We start from the raw sequence: 16693 nt of genomic DNA on the forward strand, positions 1-16693 counted from the left end.
CCTTTCATCAGACTGAATGGCTTCCCAGCCTTTTGTAATCAAAACAAGTCCATACAAAAGATAATATAGCAAATGCTCCTTTACACTTCTCCCTCTGTATTCGTGGTTTCAGCACTCGCGGTTTCGCTTATTCATGATTTTTTGCATGCTGACTCCTCCCCCCAAAATTACATCATGAGTAAAGTAACTGTACTGATAAAAAAAGTTTAAGCTCTTACCAGCATTCATTCAAAAAATCGCTACTTGCTTGCTTTCACCCACAAAATCGCTGCTTCCCAGCATTCACAGAGAAAAATGCTGCTTGCCTGCTAACTGCCAGAAAATCACTGCTTTGAATAGAAAAAACAGTAGCTGTTACAAAAAACCATGAATAACATATAAAAAGTTATTTGCATTTTTTCAGTATTCGCAGCTATGTTCTTCCTATAACCACTGTGAATACGGAGGGAGGAGTGTACACCTCAATCAAAATTAATTAGTAGAAATTGAATGATTCTAAAACAAAACTACTCTGGCTCGGCCCAAAATTAGAACACCTGCCCACCCTCTTCGCACTACCCTCTGGCGCCACACTGCAGCTTGAGTTCTCTAGCAAGGTCCTTGGCATCATAATCGATTCATCCCTCTCCTTCAATGGCCACCTCAACTCCTTGGCAAAATCATGCTTTTTCAGCCTCCACATGCTGAGGAAAGTAAGGGCCTACTTCCGCCAACAACATTTTGCCATCCTTGTCCAATCTATCATCCTCTCCAAACTAGACTACTGCAATGCCATTTACTTAAGTCTAACAAAAAAAAGTCTTCAAAGACTCCAGCTAATCCAGAATACTGCGGCCAAGTTGATCTTCGCAAAACGCAAATCTGACCGTGTCTCCCCACTCCTGGCCAAACTTCACTGGCTCCCAATGATTTCCAGAATCCATTTCAAATGCACCTGCCTGGCTTTTAAGATCATTCATGGCATCCTCCCTCCCCTTATCCCACTCTCTTATAACTCCTCGAGTCCTGACTCCACCAGACCTGCCCAAACACATAAATTATCCTTCCCCTCTCTTCATGGTATTCTCTATACGGGTAAACTGGAAAAATCCCTCCTCTTCAAAATCACAGGGCTCTGGAATGGTCTTACTATCCCGCTGCGGAACCTGGGCTCCATCCAATTATTCCGTAAGCACCTGAAAACTTGGCTTTTCACAAAAATGTAATTCTCTCTTCCCCCCCCCATATGCAACCCCAACCCTTTTTTCTCTTCCCATATTTTAACCTTACTCTTCTCTTTCTACATTTAAATTCTTGTAAACCGTGCCGAGCTCCACATCTGTGGAGAAGATGCGGTATATAAACTTGTATATAAACTTAAGGCTTAGTTTAGTTTAGTTTACTTTAGTTTAGACTGATAACTGAAACCAATTCTGCCTGGCTCTTCATGTTTATTAAAAACTTTATATACCGCTAATATAGCCAAAAAAGGATCCAAGCAGTTTACAATATACAGTGTTCCCCTGCGCATTCATGGTTCGCGAATCGCAGGCTCAGTAATTCGCGGTATGCTCCAACCACCTCTTCCTGTACTAAAGTCAGACTACACCAATCAGGAGTTGCGTGTTCAAGCAGCTCCTGATTGGTGTAGCCTGACTTTAGTAACAGGAAGAGGCGTTCGGAACATACCGCAAAAGATTTTCTGCACTCGGCTGCCCTCTCCTGCCTTTTGACAGATGCAAAACTGCATTTGCTTTTTTTTCAAAATTTGCAGGTGTTCCTGGAATGGAACCCCTGCAGATTTGGGGGGGAGTATTGTATATAATTCAAAACAATTTTAAAAAGAACTCCAATCAAAATAGAAAGGAAAGAACAATAAAGATAAAAGGTTGTTTTTGGGGGGAAGGTTCTCTAAATACATAATCTTCTATAACAATCAATTATCAATAATAAATTTAATGAATTAATACAAACTAAAAAATTTATTAAAAATGAGCAAAATACAAACTGCAGTCCCAAACTCATTCCTTCAGTTTAAAAAAGCCAATTGGAAAAAAAACTTGCTTTTAAATGTCCTTTCTTAATTCTATAGGCCAGGGGTGTCAAGCTCAATCACATTAAAGGGACGAAATCCAAAACACAGGCTAAGTCATGGACCAGACCCCACTCAATCCCCGCCCCTATAATAATACTGCCGTATTTTCACGCATATAACGCGCGCGTTATACACGATTTTTACAAACCGTGCATAACCGTGCGCGTTATACGTGTGAGCGCGTTTTCCAACTTTTTTTTCAATCCGATCCGGCATCCCCCCTGCGAACCGGCATCCTCCCCCCCCCCACTCACGTCACCCCCCCTCCCCCGCGATCCTACATCCCCCCAGCACCGCAAAACATCTCTTACCCGATTGGGCACCGGCACCAATGCACAGGATGTGCCAGTGCCCGAAGATCCTCCCTCGTTGGGTTGGGCTGGGCTGGGCTGGGCGGTGCGGTGCGAGAGAGATCCTCCTTCTTCCTGCGCCAGGCTGGACTAGGCTTTGAGCATTTGCGCATGCTCAAAGCCTTCTGGTCTCGCTCTCTCCGAGATAATCTCGGAGATAATCTCGGAGATAATTTCGGAGAGAGTGAGACCAGAAGGCTTTGAGCATGCGCAAATGCTCAAGGCCTAGTCCAGCCCGGCGCAGGAAGAAGGAGGATCTCTCTCGCACCGCACCGCCCAGCCCAGCCCAACCCAACGAGAGAGGATCTTCGGGCACTGGCACTGGCACATCCTGTGCATTGGTGCCGGTGCCGGTGCCCAATCGGGTAAGAGATGTTTTGCAGTGCTGGGGGGGATGTAGGATCGGGGGGAGGGGGGGTGACGCGAGCATGGGGAAGGATGCCGGTTCGGAATAGGCGGGAGGAGGTTTTAGCATGCGCGGTATACGCGTGTGCGCGCTATATTAAAAATTTTTTACATAAATTTGTGTTCCCCGCGCGCTATACCCGTGTGCACATTTTACACGGGTGCGCGGTGTATGGGTGAAAATACGGTAATTATAACACCATTGTTTCCATTCATTTTTCATATATGCACACACAATATAATCTTATTAACACATAATGGTAATGGTTAAGCACAAAATTAAACTACACAAAACACACTGTATGCTTCTCAACATTCATTCTTACCAAAAACGCAGATAACCCCTATGCAAATACGGGACCAAAAACTAAAAGTACTACTATATAAAAAAGAAACCCTAAGATTCAAGATTCTGCATGCAGTACACTGGAACTTAGGCGCTCACACATTTGCCTTAGCTCTTTGGCTGGCTTAAGTGCTCGCGCTTACGCGCAGTGGCGTAGCGCGGGCGAGAGGCGCCCCAAACCCGCCCTCTTCTCCGCCCCTTCCCCATCCTTCTTTTAACATCCCCGGCATGAGCAGCATCACCAACATGCTGCCCACGTTGGCGTCGGCTCTCCCTCTGACAAAAGAAACAAACGCATTTCTTCCTGAGCAGTGCAAAAGATAGACAGCAGATTAAAACGCTCAAAATTGGCACAATTCAAACACTAACTTGAAAATAAAACCATTCCCCCTACCTTTGTTGTCTCCCTCCCTCCATGCTGTGCCTCCCTCCTTCTGGCCGGCTCCAACCTTCTGGCCAGCTCCAACCTGGCCGTTTTATACGGCCAGCGGTCTGATGCTCCCCAGTGTCATCTTGTGGCTGGCTCCCTCCTCCTCACAGCCGTAGTGTGCATGGAGCCGCGTGCAGCGGCTCCGTGTGCGTCCTGTACCTGAACCGGAAGCCTTCTTTCTGATGTCGCAACGTCAGAGGGAATGCTTCTGGATGAGGTGTGGGATGCGCGAGGAGTTGCTGCACGTGGCTCCGTGCACATTACGGCTGTGAGGAGGAGGGGCGTCGGACCACGGGCCACATAAAACGACCAGGCAGGCCAGGTTTGGCCCATAGGCCTTGAGTTTTTCACCTGTGCTATAGGTAGACTGTTCCACAACCGTGGGACTAAATTTTTAAAAACGCACAATCTCTAGTTGAGGCAAGATGGGCCTTTGAAATATGGGGAACAGCTACCCTATTATCATTTAAAGATCATAATAAACACCTCGGTGCATAGAACAATACCAAGTTAGAAAGATACAATGGCTGCCACTCTTAATCTTAATTCTAATCATCACCGTGAGCTCCTTTTGGAATGCCGGACTATAAAAATCAAAGAAAATGATTAAAGTAGTGCCAGAATCATGCATAGAGACTCTTTTTTATTTTATTTTGATTTTCTTTTCTTTTTTTTTTAAACTTTATTTCATTTTTAATGCCAACAAAAAGTGCAATACAATTTATATACACATAATGATAATCAACCGAGCATGTATAATCAATCAGTATCTATACAAAAGATAAAAATTCCCTCCCCCATCCATCATTACCATCAGGAATAATACCAAAAGAAAAGATATATCCCCCTCCCGCTCCCACCCCCCTGGATGTGTGGGGTGGTTTTCAATTCCTGTGTACAATGCGACAGTGCTAAGCTTCTCTACTTTCATCAGTTTCTAAGTCTTTCTACCATTCAGAAAAATATATACTTACCTATATAGTGCTTTGACATTTTTAAAGACCTAATTCTTCCACCACCCCAGTTAATTTTGTGTGTTTATGGCTAGCAAAGCAGGATACCAGATGTATATGATAAAGGCCCGTTTTCTGTGGGAACGAAAGAGAATTCATGAAAATTCATTTCTGCTGCTAGGCTACGAATGGCTGAGTTGCACAATAGGCGGATGACTCCGAGGTGGCCTTTATTTGGGTTTGGGGGAGGAGAGATTGGTGAATAACGCTTCTGGAATCAGAATATCTAAGAACTCAGTTATAGACTGATCTGGTTTGTTTTTTGATTAATGTTCCTGCACAGAGAATATCCCCCTTCCTTTCGTTGAATCTGGAGAAGTAGATTTGAATGGAGATTGACTTCTGTTTGTGAGAAATATGGGGGTCCTTTTTATTGAGGTGTGTTAACCGATTTAGCGCATGCTAAATGCGAAGACGCCAATAGGATATAATGGATGCCTTAGAATTTAGCGCGGTTAGAACCCTATATTTTATAAAATTACTGTGGGGTCCTTTGTACTGTAGTTTGGTAAAAGGTGGCCTTAGCGTATCCTTACACTGGTTATTCCCACATGCTAAGGTCATTTTTACCACTGGACTTACCAGGGCTGTGGAGTCAGTAGATAAATATTCCGACTCCGACTCCTCAGTTTTTTGTACTTCAGACTCCGACTCCGACTCTAGTACCCGAAATTTCCTCCGACTCCAACTCCACAGCACTGGTTAATTTTCAGATCGTTAAAATGGAATGTCAAGTTGAGAGAAATGAGCATTTTCGACACCACCTTCTTTTTGCTTTTAATCAAGGTTCTAAGGCCGCAGAAGCTGCTCGCAGCATTTGTGCTGTGTATATAGTGGGTGCTATAGCTGAAAGAATCGCTCGTGATTGGTATGCCAAGTTCAAAAATGGAATCGGTAGATAAATGTTCTGACTCCGACTCCTCAGTTTTTTGTACTTCAGACTCCAACTCCGACTCTAGTACCCGAAATTTCCTCCGACTCCGACTCCACAGCACTGGTTAATTTTCAGATCGTTAAAATGGAATGTCAAGTTGAGAGAAATGAGCATTTTCGACACCACCTTCTTTTTGCTTTTAATCAAGGTTCTAAGGCCGCAGAAGCTGCTCGCAGCATTTGTGCTGTGTATATAGTGGGTGCTATAGCTGAAAGAATCGCTCGTGATTGGTATGCCAAGTTCAAAAATGGAATCGGTAGATAAATGTTCTGACTCCGACTCCTCAGTTTTTTGTACTTCTGACTCCAACCCCAACTCCTTTTTCCCTCCCAGCCGCTCCAGCCATATGATCCTGATGAAGGGTTTCTCCCGAAACCGGGCACGGTTGATCTTATGACTATTTTAGTCTCCTTCATTTCTGATTGATTTCATTATCATCTGGCTCGTCCTAAAGCTAAGTTGGCTGTGGTTTTACTATGCATCTTGGGGATTAGGCTGGGGAGGACTCTATGAGAGTGCGTGTTCAGTAGTTCACCCTTTCTACAGTTCACAGTTTGTGAGTTATTTATTGATACGGATTCAGCACATTTGATTTTGCACACAAAGGGGCGCCTGATGATGGTGTGCAGGCGGGGGTGATTCACCTTCGTCTTTGTAAGTAGAAGCGCTGGAGTTTGTTCTCCCGTCGCTAAAAATCTCACACTGAGAGCGCCCCTACTCCTTAATTGATTTGATTGTTAGTGTTGTATGGTTTGGTAGAGGTGATTGGCTGACATACACTCTCATAGAGTCCCTTTTTGCATCCATCTTTGGCATTAACTTAATATTAAAATTTTCTGCTTTCTTTTCAAAATCTGTGTTTCCATGTCTTACATTCCCTTCTATCTCTCTCTTCTTCCATCCCTATTTCCATGGTCATAGAAACATAGAAACATAGAAATAGACGGCAGATAAGGGCCACAGCCCATCTAGTCTGCCCACCCTAATGACCCTCCCCTACCTTTCTCTGTGAATAGATCCCACGTGTCTATCCCATTTGGCCTTAAAATCAGGCACGCTGCTGGCCTCAATCACCTGTAGTGGAAGACTGTTCCAGCGATCAACCACTCTTTCAGTGAAAAAGAATTTCCTGGTGTCACCTCGTAGTTTCCCGCCCCTGATTTTCAACAGATGCCCTCTTGTTGTCGTGGGACCCTTGAAAAAGAAGATATCTTCCTCCGCCTCGATGCGGCCCGTAAGATACTTGAACGTCTCGATCATGTCTCCCCTCTCTCTGCGCTCCTCGAGCGAGTATAGCTGTAATTTGTCAAGCCGTTCTTCATATGGAAGATCCTTGAGTCCCGAGACCATCCGGGTGGCCATTCTCTGCACCGACTCCAGTCTCAGCACATCCTTGCGATAATGTGGCCTCCAAAATTGCACACAGTATTCCAGGTGGGGCCTCACCATGGATCTATACAATGGCATAATGACTTCCTCCTTACGGCTGACGAAACCCCTTCGTATGCAACCCATTATTTGTCTTGCCTTGGATGAAGCCTGCTCCACTTGATTGGCAGACTTCATGTCCTCACTGACGATCACCCCCAAGTCTCGTTCTGCTACCGTTTTTGCTAGGATCTCGCCATTAAGGGTATAAGACTTGCATGGATTTTGGCTGCCCAGGTGCATAATTTTGCATTTTTTGGCATTGAAGTTGAGTTGCCATATTTTGCGGCCCGCAGTCTGGACGCGATGATCAACTGTAAAGCGGCGGCGGCTCCTCGCACATTTCTCTTCCCCCTTCCCTTGTGGAGCAGCAGCGTGTCTGGCCGGCTCAAGTCGATCGATCCGTACAAAGCCGCGGGTGGCGGCTCCTTGCGCTATCCACTCCTGCATCGGAAGTCTGACATCTCTTTCCTTCCTTTTCTCCCGCTCTCCTTCTTTCCTTTTCCCTGGTCTTGCATCTGTCTCCTTCTCTCCCCCCTTGCCCTGGCATCTCTCCCTCCCCCTCTATGGTCTGATATCTCCTTTCCTTCCCTCCCTCCCATGAACTGGGCATCTCTTGTTCCTCTCCTCTCCCTTGTCTTCCTTCTCCTTCCTTCCCTCTCTTTCCCCAATTGGGTGCAGCAGCAACAAAAGCAGCATTTCCCTTCCCCCTTTCCTGTGCAGGAGAGGCATTTCTCTTCCCCTTCCCTCCCTCTCCCTTTCCCTATGCAGCAGCAGCAGAAGCAACATTTCCCTCCCCCCTTTCCTGTGCAGGAGAGGCATTTCTCTTCCCCCTTCCCTCCCTCTCCCTTTCCCTGTGCAGCAGCAGCAGCAGCAGCATTTCCCTAGGATCCTCCTTTCCATATGCAGCAGAGCATTTCTCTTTCCCCTCCCCTTCGGTTCCCTTCCTTGTGTAGCAGCAGCGTGTCTGGCCGGCTCCCAATCGATCGTTCTGTTCAAGGCCGCGGGTGGCGGCTCCTCACGAGATCCGTGCCTGCGTCAGAAGCCTCTCTGATGTTGTGACATCAGAGAGGCTTCCGATGCAGGAGTGGATAGCGCAAGGAGCCGCCACCCGCGGCTTTGTACGGATCGATCGACTTGAGCCGGCCAGACACGCTGCTGCTCCACAAGGGAAGGGGGAAGAGAAATGTGCGAGGAGCCGCCGCCGCTTTACAGTTGATCATCGCGTCCAGACTGCGGGCCGCAAAATAGCACCTGGAGAGCCACATGTGGCCCGCAGGCCGCGTGTTTGAGACCGCTGCTTTAGAATATCTGTATGATAATTTTCCTGTCCTGGTATTATTGTGTGAATGATATAGGATTGATATTCTGTTATCTGATATTCTGCGCTTAGGCAGTGGCATAGAAAGGAGGGGGTGGGGGCCGGCCGCCCTGGGCGTCGTCTTGTTGAGGGTACCAGCACCCCTTCTCTGCTTTGCTCCCCCCCAGCCGCGTACCCTTTCCCTACCCCCGTACCTTTTTAACTTCCTTGGTGTGAGTAGCATCACCAACTCGCTGCCTGCATTGGCGTCGGCTCTCCCTCTGACATCACTTCTGGGTCTGGGTCTCCTGCGCCTACGAAATGATGTCAGAGGGAGAGCCGACGCCAACGTGGGCAACACGTTGGTGATGCTTCTCATGCCGGGGATGTTAAAAGAAAGATGGGAAAGGGGCGGAGAAGAGGGCGGGTTTGGGACGCCTCTTGCCCGTGCTACGCCACTGCGCGTAAGCGCGAGCACTTAAGCCAGCCAAAGAGCTGAGGCAAATGTGCGAGCGCCTAAGTTCCAATGATCTCCAGCCTCTTGAAGACCCCATTTGTTTGTCAAAGCTTTTCACTCTTGAAGCAGATCTCCTGAATTGTACGTTCAATTTTGTTATTGCTCAAAGGATGTTCTGGATGCATTGTAATGTCCGAAATGTACTGATGATATTTTGATATGTTGGGATATGTACGTTTTATTGTAATCTGCTCAGATTTAAGCAGAATAGAAATGTTTAAAATAAATAATCTGCGTGTAGCTTAGAATACTTTTTTACGGAAAGGGTGGTAGATGCGTGAAAGTGTCTCCCGGTAGAGGTGGTGGAGGCAGAGACTGTGGGGTCCTTTTATCAAGCCGCGCTAGCGGGGTTAGCGCGTCAGACATTTCGTCACGTGCTAATCCCCACGGCCGGCTAAAAAACTAACGCCTGCTCAATGCAGGCGACAGCGGCTAGCGCGGCAGGCGGTTTAACGCGCTGTATTACGCACGTTAAACCCCCTACCGTGACTTGATAAAAGGACCCCTGTGTCTGATTTCAAGAAAGCCTGGGATAGTCACGTGGAACAGATAATGGGTCCTATGAGCGGCGGAGGCAGCGCACTCAGCGCGGCTCACTGCGCTAATATCCACTATCACGGTTTAGTAAAAGGGGGGGTTATTTATTTATTTAACACTTTTTTTTTAGACTGTTCACAAAAAAAAAAAACACTAAACGATTTACTTCAATTAAAACATACATAAGGTATAAACAAACCGTATCATAAAATCTACATAATTGCAATTTCTTTTCTTCAAATGCCAACTACACTTCTCCCTCCGTATTCGCGGTGATAGGGGATTAACAGACCCGCGAATACAGAAAAACCATTGTGCATATGGTGAAACCGCGAATAACAAAAAAGACCCCATAGCCAAATATAGTCAGATACAGCAATAGTGTGTAATTAATCACCCGTTTAACTCATCGGTGCTTGGAAAAATGCGCCAAAATTTTTCTCCGCACTCATGGATGATGTAATTTTGGGGGAGGAGGAGGAGCCTGAAAGCAAAAAAAACGTGAATAATCAAAATCGCGAGTGCAGAAACCACGAATGCGGAGCTTTTAACTGTTTCTCGAATTGAAACCGGTTTACACGCCGTCGCAGTCGGCCCACCAGAGCATTCCACATTTTGACACCAGCAGTACAGAAAGCCATCGCTCTAGTTTCTGCACAATTTCCCTGCGCCATTGGAAGTAATAGCTTTTGATTTTTGGATCGTAAAGGTCTATTAGCCTTATAGAATGCCACAACTTGTCGAAAGTACCGTGGCTGTAGTTATATAATATTTTATATTTCAGTTTTTCCATTCCTCCTTTCCATCTCGCAGAACACCCCCCCCCCCCACCCACTACACTGTGATCACCGGAGGGATGATAATGGCCAAGGAATGATTTTTCTGCGCTTAGCTCCCTGCCCGCACAGCTCTTGGAAGAGCTCTGCAAAAACCGTTATCAAAGTAAATTATAATAAAGATCCAACACAAAGAGTATGGCAGAGCAGAAAGTAACTGAAATTTAGTTGTCATTTGCATGCATATGCTAAGAAGATTATTTCATAGACATTCCTTGGGTCCGTGCGGATCTAAAAGGTGTCTTTGGCTGAATCTGAAAACGTCTGATGGGGTTTATGCATTTCATGTCATCATCCCTGTGTGTTTGTGGGTCTGAGCCCGGAAGGTGGGAGGAGTCCTGTGGGAAGGAAGGAGTTAATTCTAGCTCTGGAAAGGAGGGAGGAGGTGGGCAGAAGAAGCTGGTGTTACCAGTCATCGGTCTCCCTTGGGCTGCTGTGCAGGGACAGTCCCCCAGATGCTGCCAGTGGTGCAATGCTGCAGCCGCCGTCAGACACACCTTGTGGTCTCGGGACTCTCTGATCCATTTAAATGTGTTTCCCTTTGTCCTAAGACTACATTTTCTGCCCCGAAACCGAGTTTGCTTTGATTAATTATTACCGTTGTTTTCTTTTTTTTTTTTTGTTTACGGGGCTGGTCACCTCCTACCTGGTCTCCAGGAGCGCTTTGGAGCCCTGATGCGCCGGTCCCTGGAGCGCAGCCAGCAGCTGGAGCAGAAGCAGAAGAGATGGACCTGGGGGGGAACAGCCGGCAGAGAGGGTGAGTGGCAACATCTGGAGCCAGGGGAGAACAGCTGGGCTCTTCTCTGTAAGAAACTAGAAACTGATTTTAGGACTAAGTGTTCAGAAGAGATTTCCATGGACATTGTAATTCTTCGTTCTCAACACCCTTGCTTCGCACAAACAAACTGCCCACCTAAACTCATTGATGCCATGTTTGTAACAGCTCTTATGCATATTCTAAAAAATTGGAAATCATCCTCGCTACTTGACTACACCTTTTGGTGGAACTCTCTGAGCATGTATCACAAATTTGAATCTTATGCATATGAGAAAAACATGATTTCTCGACTCTCCACAAACATGGTGCGAAATAAACCACCTTGGTCGTTCTTAGATTCATATGTTCATTCTAACCAGTAGACACTTCTGCCTCTCTATCTATCTATCTCTCTCTTTTCCTTTTTCTCCTTCTTTCTTTCCCTCTCTCTTATTTCACTCTCCCTGCTTTTCTGCCTTTCATATATCTTTTATTAGCAGTTACACATACCCTGGATTCTTTTTATTAATCTGGTTGTATGTAAATGATTGTAGATATAGACTTTTTCTACACCATTGTGTCTTATTCAGATTTTGTGTGTTTGAACTGCTTTCTGTAAATTTCTTATAATATTCAATAAAAATTAATGAACAAGGACTTAAAAGCCAGCAAGTCAGCTTGTTTTAAAAAAAAAAGTGCATCATAGCTATTCATAATAATTAGCTTTTAAACCACATTTTATACTTATGGTAAAATATTTTTTAAAGAGCTACGGAGTCAACCCACCCTCCCACCCCCACCCCCACCCCCAGATGCACACATCCATTTAATTACATGTGGTTTTCATTCTGTTTGCATTTTCTTTTTGAAACTGATGTTTTTCTTTTTACATAATCACTTTTTATTTCCTTAAGCATGTCAGAAGAACAAAAGGAGGGAAATATACCTCCCCTTTTACGAAGCCGCGATAAAAAAAAAAAAAAGCCTAACAGGGCTTCGTAAAAGTGGGAGATACTGAGAATGTGGCCTGGGTGTGGGGGAAGGGTGGTTGTAGCTCTTTATCCTACAGTTCAGTCTGCAATCACCTGGAATGAAAGGGTTAACTGAGAGCGTGAGTCTCTTTCTTTCTAACTTTTGGCTGCTGTGGATGAACGAGGCTACTGGTTTCCAGTACTCCCCTGCTGTTGAAATGTATTTTCTCCTGGAAACTTCTCTTTTGAATGGTCTGCGTCAGGTGCACCTTTATTAAACCCATTCTGTGATGAATTGTTAATCGCCTCTTTTCTTTGTCTGCTCTGATTTTCTGCTCTGTAGGTGAATCAGAAAATCCCCCATTCCCTCTGCTAGACTTAGCCGCCTGCACCCACCCTCCTGCCCCCGTGACCTCCGGCACTGCAGCTGCCACTGATGTCTGCAATGGTATATCTGAGAATCACAGTGCCATTGGTGTCTTTGTGCTCTTTCCATCCATGTGAAACTCTCTCCTGTAGACCACACCTTCCTTTATTTCAGCCCAGTGCTACACTGGGGCGTGGCTGAAGCCTCTCTTCATATATGTATTGGCGAATTTAGAATTGTACCATTGCATGTTGCATGCTTCATATTTGTGCACAAAGAACATTTTCAGATTCGTTCTCCACTTTGTGACTTGCATCCCTCGTTCATGTATTTTGTGAGTAAACCAGGACTGCTTTTCTGTTATGTTAATGTGGGATTTTTTTTCCCTGTGAGGCTATTTCCATTTGAATACTTGTACTGGCAATGAGATTCCTTTTTTTCTTGTATGCTGACCCTCTGGTTGATGAGTCACAAGGCCAGGTCCTGAGGGAATCATTCCAGGTCTCTGATACGGTGTATCGCAAGCTGTGTGTTTGCGGCAGTGGTCTCAAACTCGTGGCCCGGGGGCCACATGCGGCCCGCCAGGTACTATTCTGCGGCCCGCAGTCTGTACTAATGCTGCCTGCTCTATGCAGCGTCCTCCGGCTTCCCCCCTGGCCTCCCGCTCTTACCTTCAGATAATTACTGTTGCCTGCGGAGAGGATTGTCAGTGCCACAGTGGTCCTTTCAGGCTGCCATCGTCCTCAGCAACACGTTCCCTCTGCCGCGATCCTGCCCCTGATGTCAGAGGAGGGGCGGGACCGTGGCAGAGGGAACGTGCTGTGGAGGCCGATGGCAGCCTGCAAGGAACACTACAGCACCGGCGATCCTCTCTGCAGGCTGCGGTAATTAGCTGAACCTAAGAAAGGGAGGCCAGGGGAAAAGCTGGAGGATGCTGCAAAGAAGGGGGGAACATGCAGGCCTTCGGGGGGGGGGGGGAATATTTATAAACTATAAAGAGTGTTACCTCATGCAAAATTGTCATTTCTTTAATAAGACATTAACTATTTTTTTTCTGCGGCCCTCCAAGTACCTACAAATCCAAAATGTGGGCCCGCAAAGGGTTTGAGTTTGAGACCACTGGTTTGCAGTGAGATCCGGCGATGAAGGGATTTCCAAAACCCGGCAGTTGGTCCGCGTTTTGGAAGGCCCTCAAATTCAGGGCCACATCGACAGGCGTGCACAGATGTCGACGTGATGACATTGTGCACATGCTCTGAGGCCCTGTAGACGTGGCCCCGGGTTAGTGGGCCGTGGCGGAAAAAGTTTGCGAGACACTGCTCTAATGTGTACCCAGTGCTGGCAGCAGGGCAGGATTAAATCTTCGAGGGCCCCTAGGCACACAAGTATACTTGGGCCCCCCAGGACTCTCCCCTGCCTCACCCACTCCCCGCCTCTATTTATCTGTTTTCTTATTCACTTCTACTTCTTTTTTTTAAATTCGAAACAAACAAAGATTAGTACCATTTTTCTTCTATGCAACCCCCAAACATATCTGAACAAATCCCCCTTCCTTCCCTTCCCACCTACTTACCCAGGACTTTAACTCTGAACTCTTTCCATACGTATATAAAAGTGTTCAAATATATTGTAAATCATTAATACTATCCGAAATATGTCTACATTAATAACCAAGTTTACAACGCCTCTCAACTGCCTCACTCAACATCAACCAACTGTAACCCATATGTATGGGTAAACAACCAAATCTGTAAGTCCTCTAATACGTTCCACTCCAACTTGTAACGAAACAACAAGGCAACCAGTCCACCAAAGAATCCAATACGAAACAAAAGAAGATTGGCAGAAAATAAAGAGATTTTAAACCAGGTTTATTCAAGGTGCTCCCAAGAACCATGCCCGATGCATTTCGCCAAACAAGGCTAGTCACCGCTAACAGAAAATCATGATACAGCTTTCTTCTGCCGGTGATTCCCTCTGGTGCGTCACTGATGACATCATCAGTGATGCGCCAAAGGGAATCACCAGCAGGAGAAAGCCGCGAAGCAGCCTGAAAAGAGAGCTGCGGTGCTGTTTAGAGTCTCGTGATAGGAGGGAGGGAAAGATAGGAGGGTCGGTGGGGCCCAGGACGATGACGACACTGCTGCCAGCAAATCCAGCAAGGGTGAGGCCCTAAAGTACCGCACTGGCGGGCCCCCCTGACCATTTCGGGCCCTAGGCCCATGCCTACTGAGCCTATCCTTTAAGAAGGCCATGGCTGGCAGTGAGCTCCCCACCCCCATTCTGTAACAGTTTGCCTAAAGTTAGGGATCAGTTACTGGTAGAGGCCAACTGAATTTCAGTTTTTGTTTTGGAGTCGGCACCAAAATTGACCTAAAATCCAAATTATAGGCAAAAGTGGTCATGCACTTTCAGCTGAAACTGAAATGTTTTCCCTTCGCCCCCCCCCTCCCCAATCACTCTCTGCTGCTACTGCCGCTACCCTCCCCCCCCCCCAGGGTGGGAAGTCTCGGCAGCCATTTTGATTTTGGAGCCTGCGAGGGCAAGAGTGACTGGGGATCATTGTTGCTGAGAAAAAAAAAAAGCCACTAGGCAATTCCGGTCCTTGAGAGCCACAGCCAGGTCAGGTTTTCAGGATATCCACAATGAATATGTATGAGATGGATTGGCATGCACTGACTCCTTGAGTCAATATACTAATGAAGTTAAGCTCCTAACCTAGGCGCCTATTTCTCACCTACCTGTAGGCGCCTTTTATAGAATTGCTCTCTAGATGCCCTGACACTGGGGTGTGCTACTTTTCTATAAATCTATCTCGTGCATATTTATTGTGGATATCCTGAAAACCTGACCCGGCTGTGGCTCTCGAGGACCGGAATTGCCTGCACTAGACCACCAGAACGTTTAAAGTAAAGGTAGCCCGAGGGAGGGCCTTTTGGGTTACCAACTAGCTGCTGGCCTTCTTCCAAGGGGAAGTGGTGACAGCTAGTCTGGGAAGATCTGCGAGATGCCATTTTTTTTTTAAATTCCGGTTCCAGTTTTGGCTGTGGGTTGGGTCTCAGATGGTTTTGGTCAGCCTCTAATTACTGGAAGATTCCACATTTGCATGTAAAACTTATAGGAAACCGTACATTGCGTGTGTCTTAGCGCACATGTGCACGCGCTGTTGCCGTGGTATGAGCGGGCTGCTTAAATGTTGGCGCGTACAGGTTGAATCTGGTTACGCTGCTTTTTGACACCCTTTTATAGAATTGACCCCTGACCGTGTCGCAGGAGAGTCTCATGTGCGCTACAGGAAGGATTTAGGGTTTGCAGGGTGACTCCCCATTATCGCAGGAAATCTGACCCACTGATTTATGGCATTGCCCACCAAAAGGGTCCTAATGATCCCGGATGATGCGGATGTTCATTCTCAAACATTTAGGCCTTGATGCCTCTGTCAGTCCTTTCATTGGCCTTTTGGGTTATTCAAAAGAGGCAAACTTTGATTTTTTTTTTTTTTTTTGGCAAATCAGACTATTTACAGTTCAAATAGTACAGTGGAATCTCAGTTATCCGGCACCTAAGGAGATTGGTGGATACCTGATAACTATTTTTCTGGTTAATTGAGAGTGTGTTAGAAACCTTGTCTAACACACTCTAAGTTCCACTCCCCGCCCCGAAGCACCAGTGCAGCAGCGGTCCCGAGACGCAAAGCCCTCCCTCTTTCAAGCCCCAAAGTGGCAGAAGCAGGCGGTAGTCCTGAGCCACGAACCCTCTTGCTCCCTCTCTCTCTCTTCCTTACCTGATGTGCAGCGGTCATCAGCAGGCACAGGGCTGCTCATGGGAAGCCCTGGCAGGGCCTTTCCTCTGATACGTCGCTTCTGACGTGTCAGAGGAAAGGCCCTGCCAGGCCTGGCCGCGAGCAGCCTGTCTCCTGCTGACTGCTACGCTTCGGGTAAGGAAGAGAGAAAGGGATGGATGGAGGGAGCGAGGGAGTTTGCGGCTCAGGACCGCCGATTGCTTCTGCCACTTTGGGGCTTAAGGGAGGGAGGAGAGCTTTGCAGCTCAGGACCACTGGTGCTTCTGGACGTGAGTGAGGTGGGTTTGTAGCTGCTTGGGGCTTGGGGGAAGGAGGGAAGATTTTGTGGCTCAGGATACTGGCACTGGTGCTTTGGGGGATTTTTCAAAAAATTTTTACACCAGCAATTTTTTTTTGCCGGTTGTGCGAAGTCCTGGTTAACTGAGACCCATAATACAAAATCATATCGGTCGATATGCTGCAGCAGGATGCTGTCGCTTCAGGAAACGGTTAAAGACAAACTAAAGTACTAAATGCTGTTCATGGACTTTGTCCCCAACCTTATCTATCGCTTATCTCTAAACCTGAACCTTCATTGTTAAATTTGCTCATCTCTAAACCTTGAGTCATTAATGTAAAACCTCTTG

The 16693-nt window shown here is 46.6% G+C and overlaps 1 protein-coding gene across 2 annotated transcripts in view; it reads left to right on the forward strand.

Annotated features, from left to right (window-relative positions):
• Positions 1-16693, forward strand: part of MAP7D2 (MAP7 domain containing 2) — a 148668-nt gene that overhangs the window by 70069 nt on the left and 61906 nt on the right. For both annotated transcript variants that reach the window (XM_033950470.1, XM_033950471.1), the window contains exon 4: positions 10828-10927. In XM_033950470.1, the coding sequence (XP_033806361.1) occupies positions 10828-10927 (100 nt within the window). The remainder of the gene's footprint in view (positions 1-10827; positions 10928-16693) is intronic.

The sequence above is a fragment of the Geotrypetes seraphini genome, chromosome 6, assembly GCF_902459505.1.
Source record: "Geotrypetes seraphini chromosome 6, aGeoSer1.1, whole genome shotgun sequence".
Taxonomy (NCBI): domain Eukaryota; kingdom Metazoa; phylum Chordata; class Amphibia; order Gymnophiona; family Dermophiidae; genus Geotrypetes; species Geotrypetes seraphini.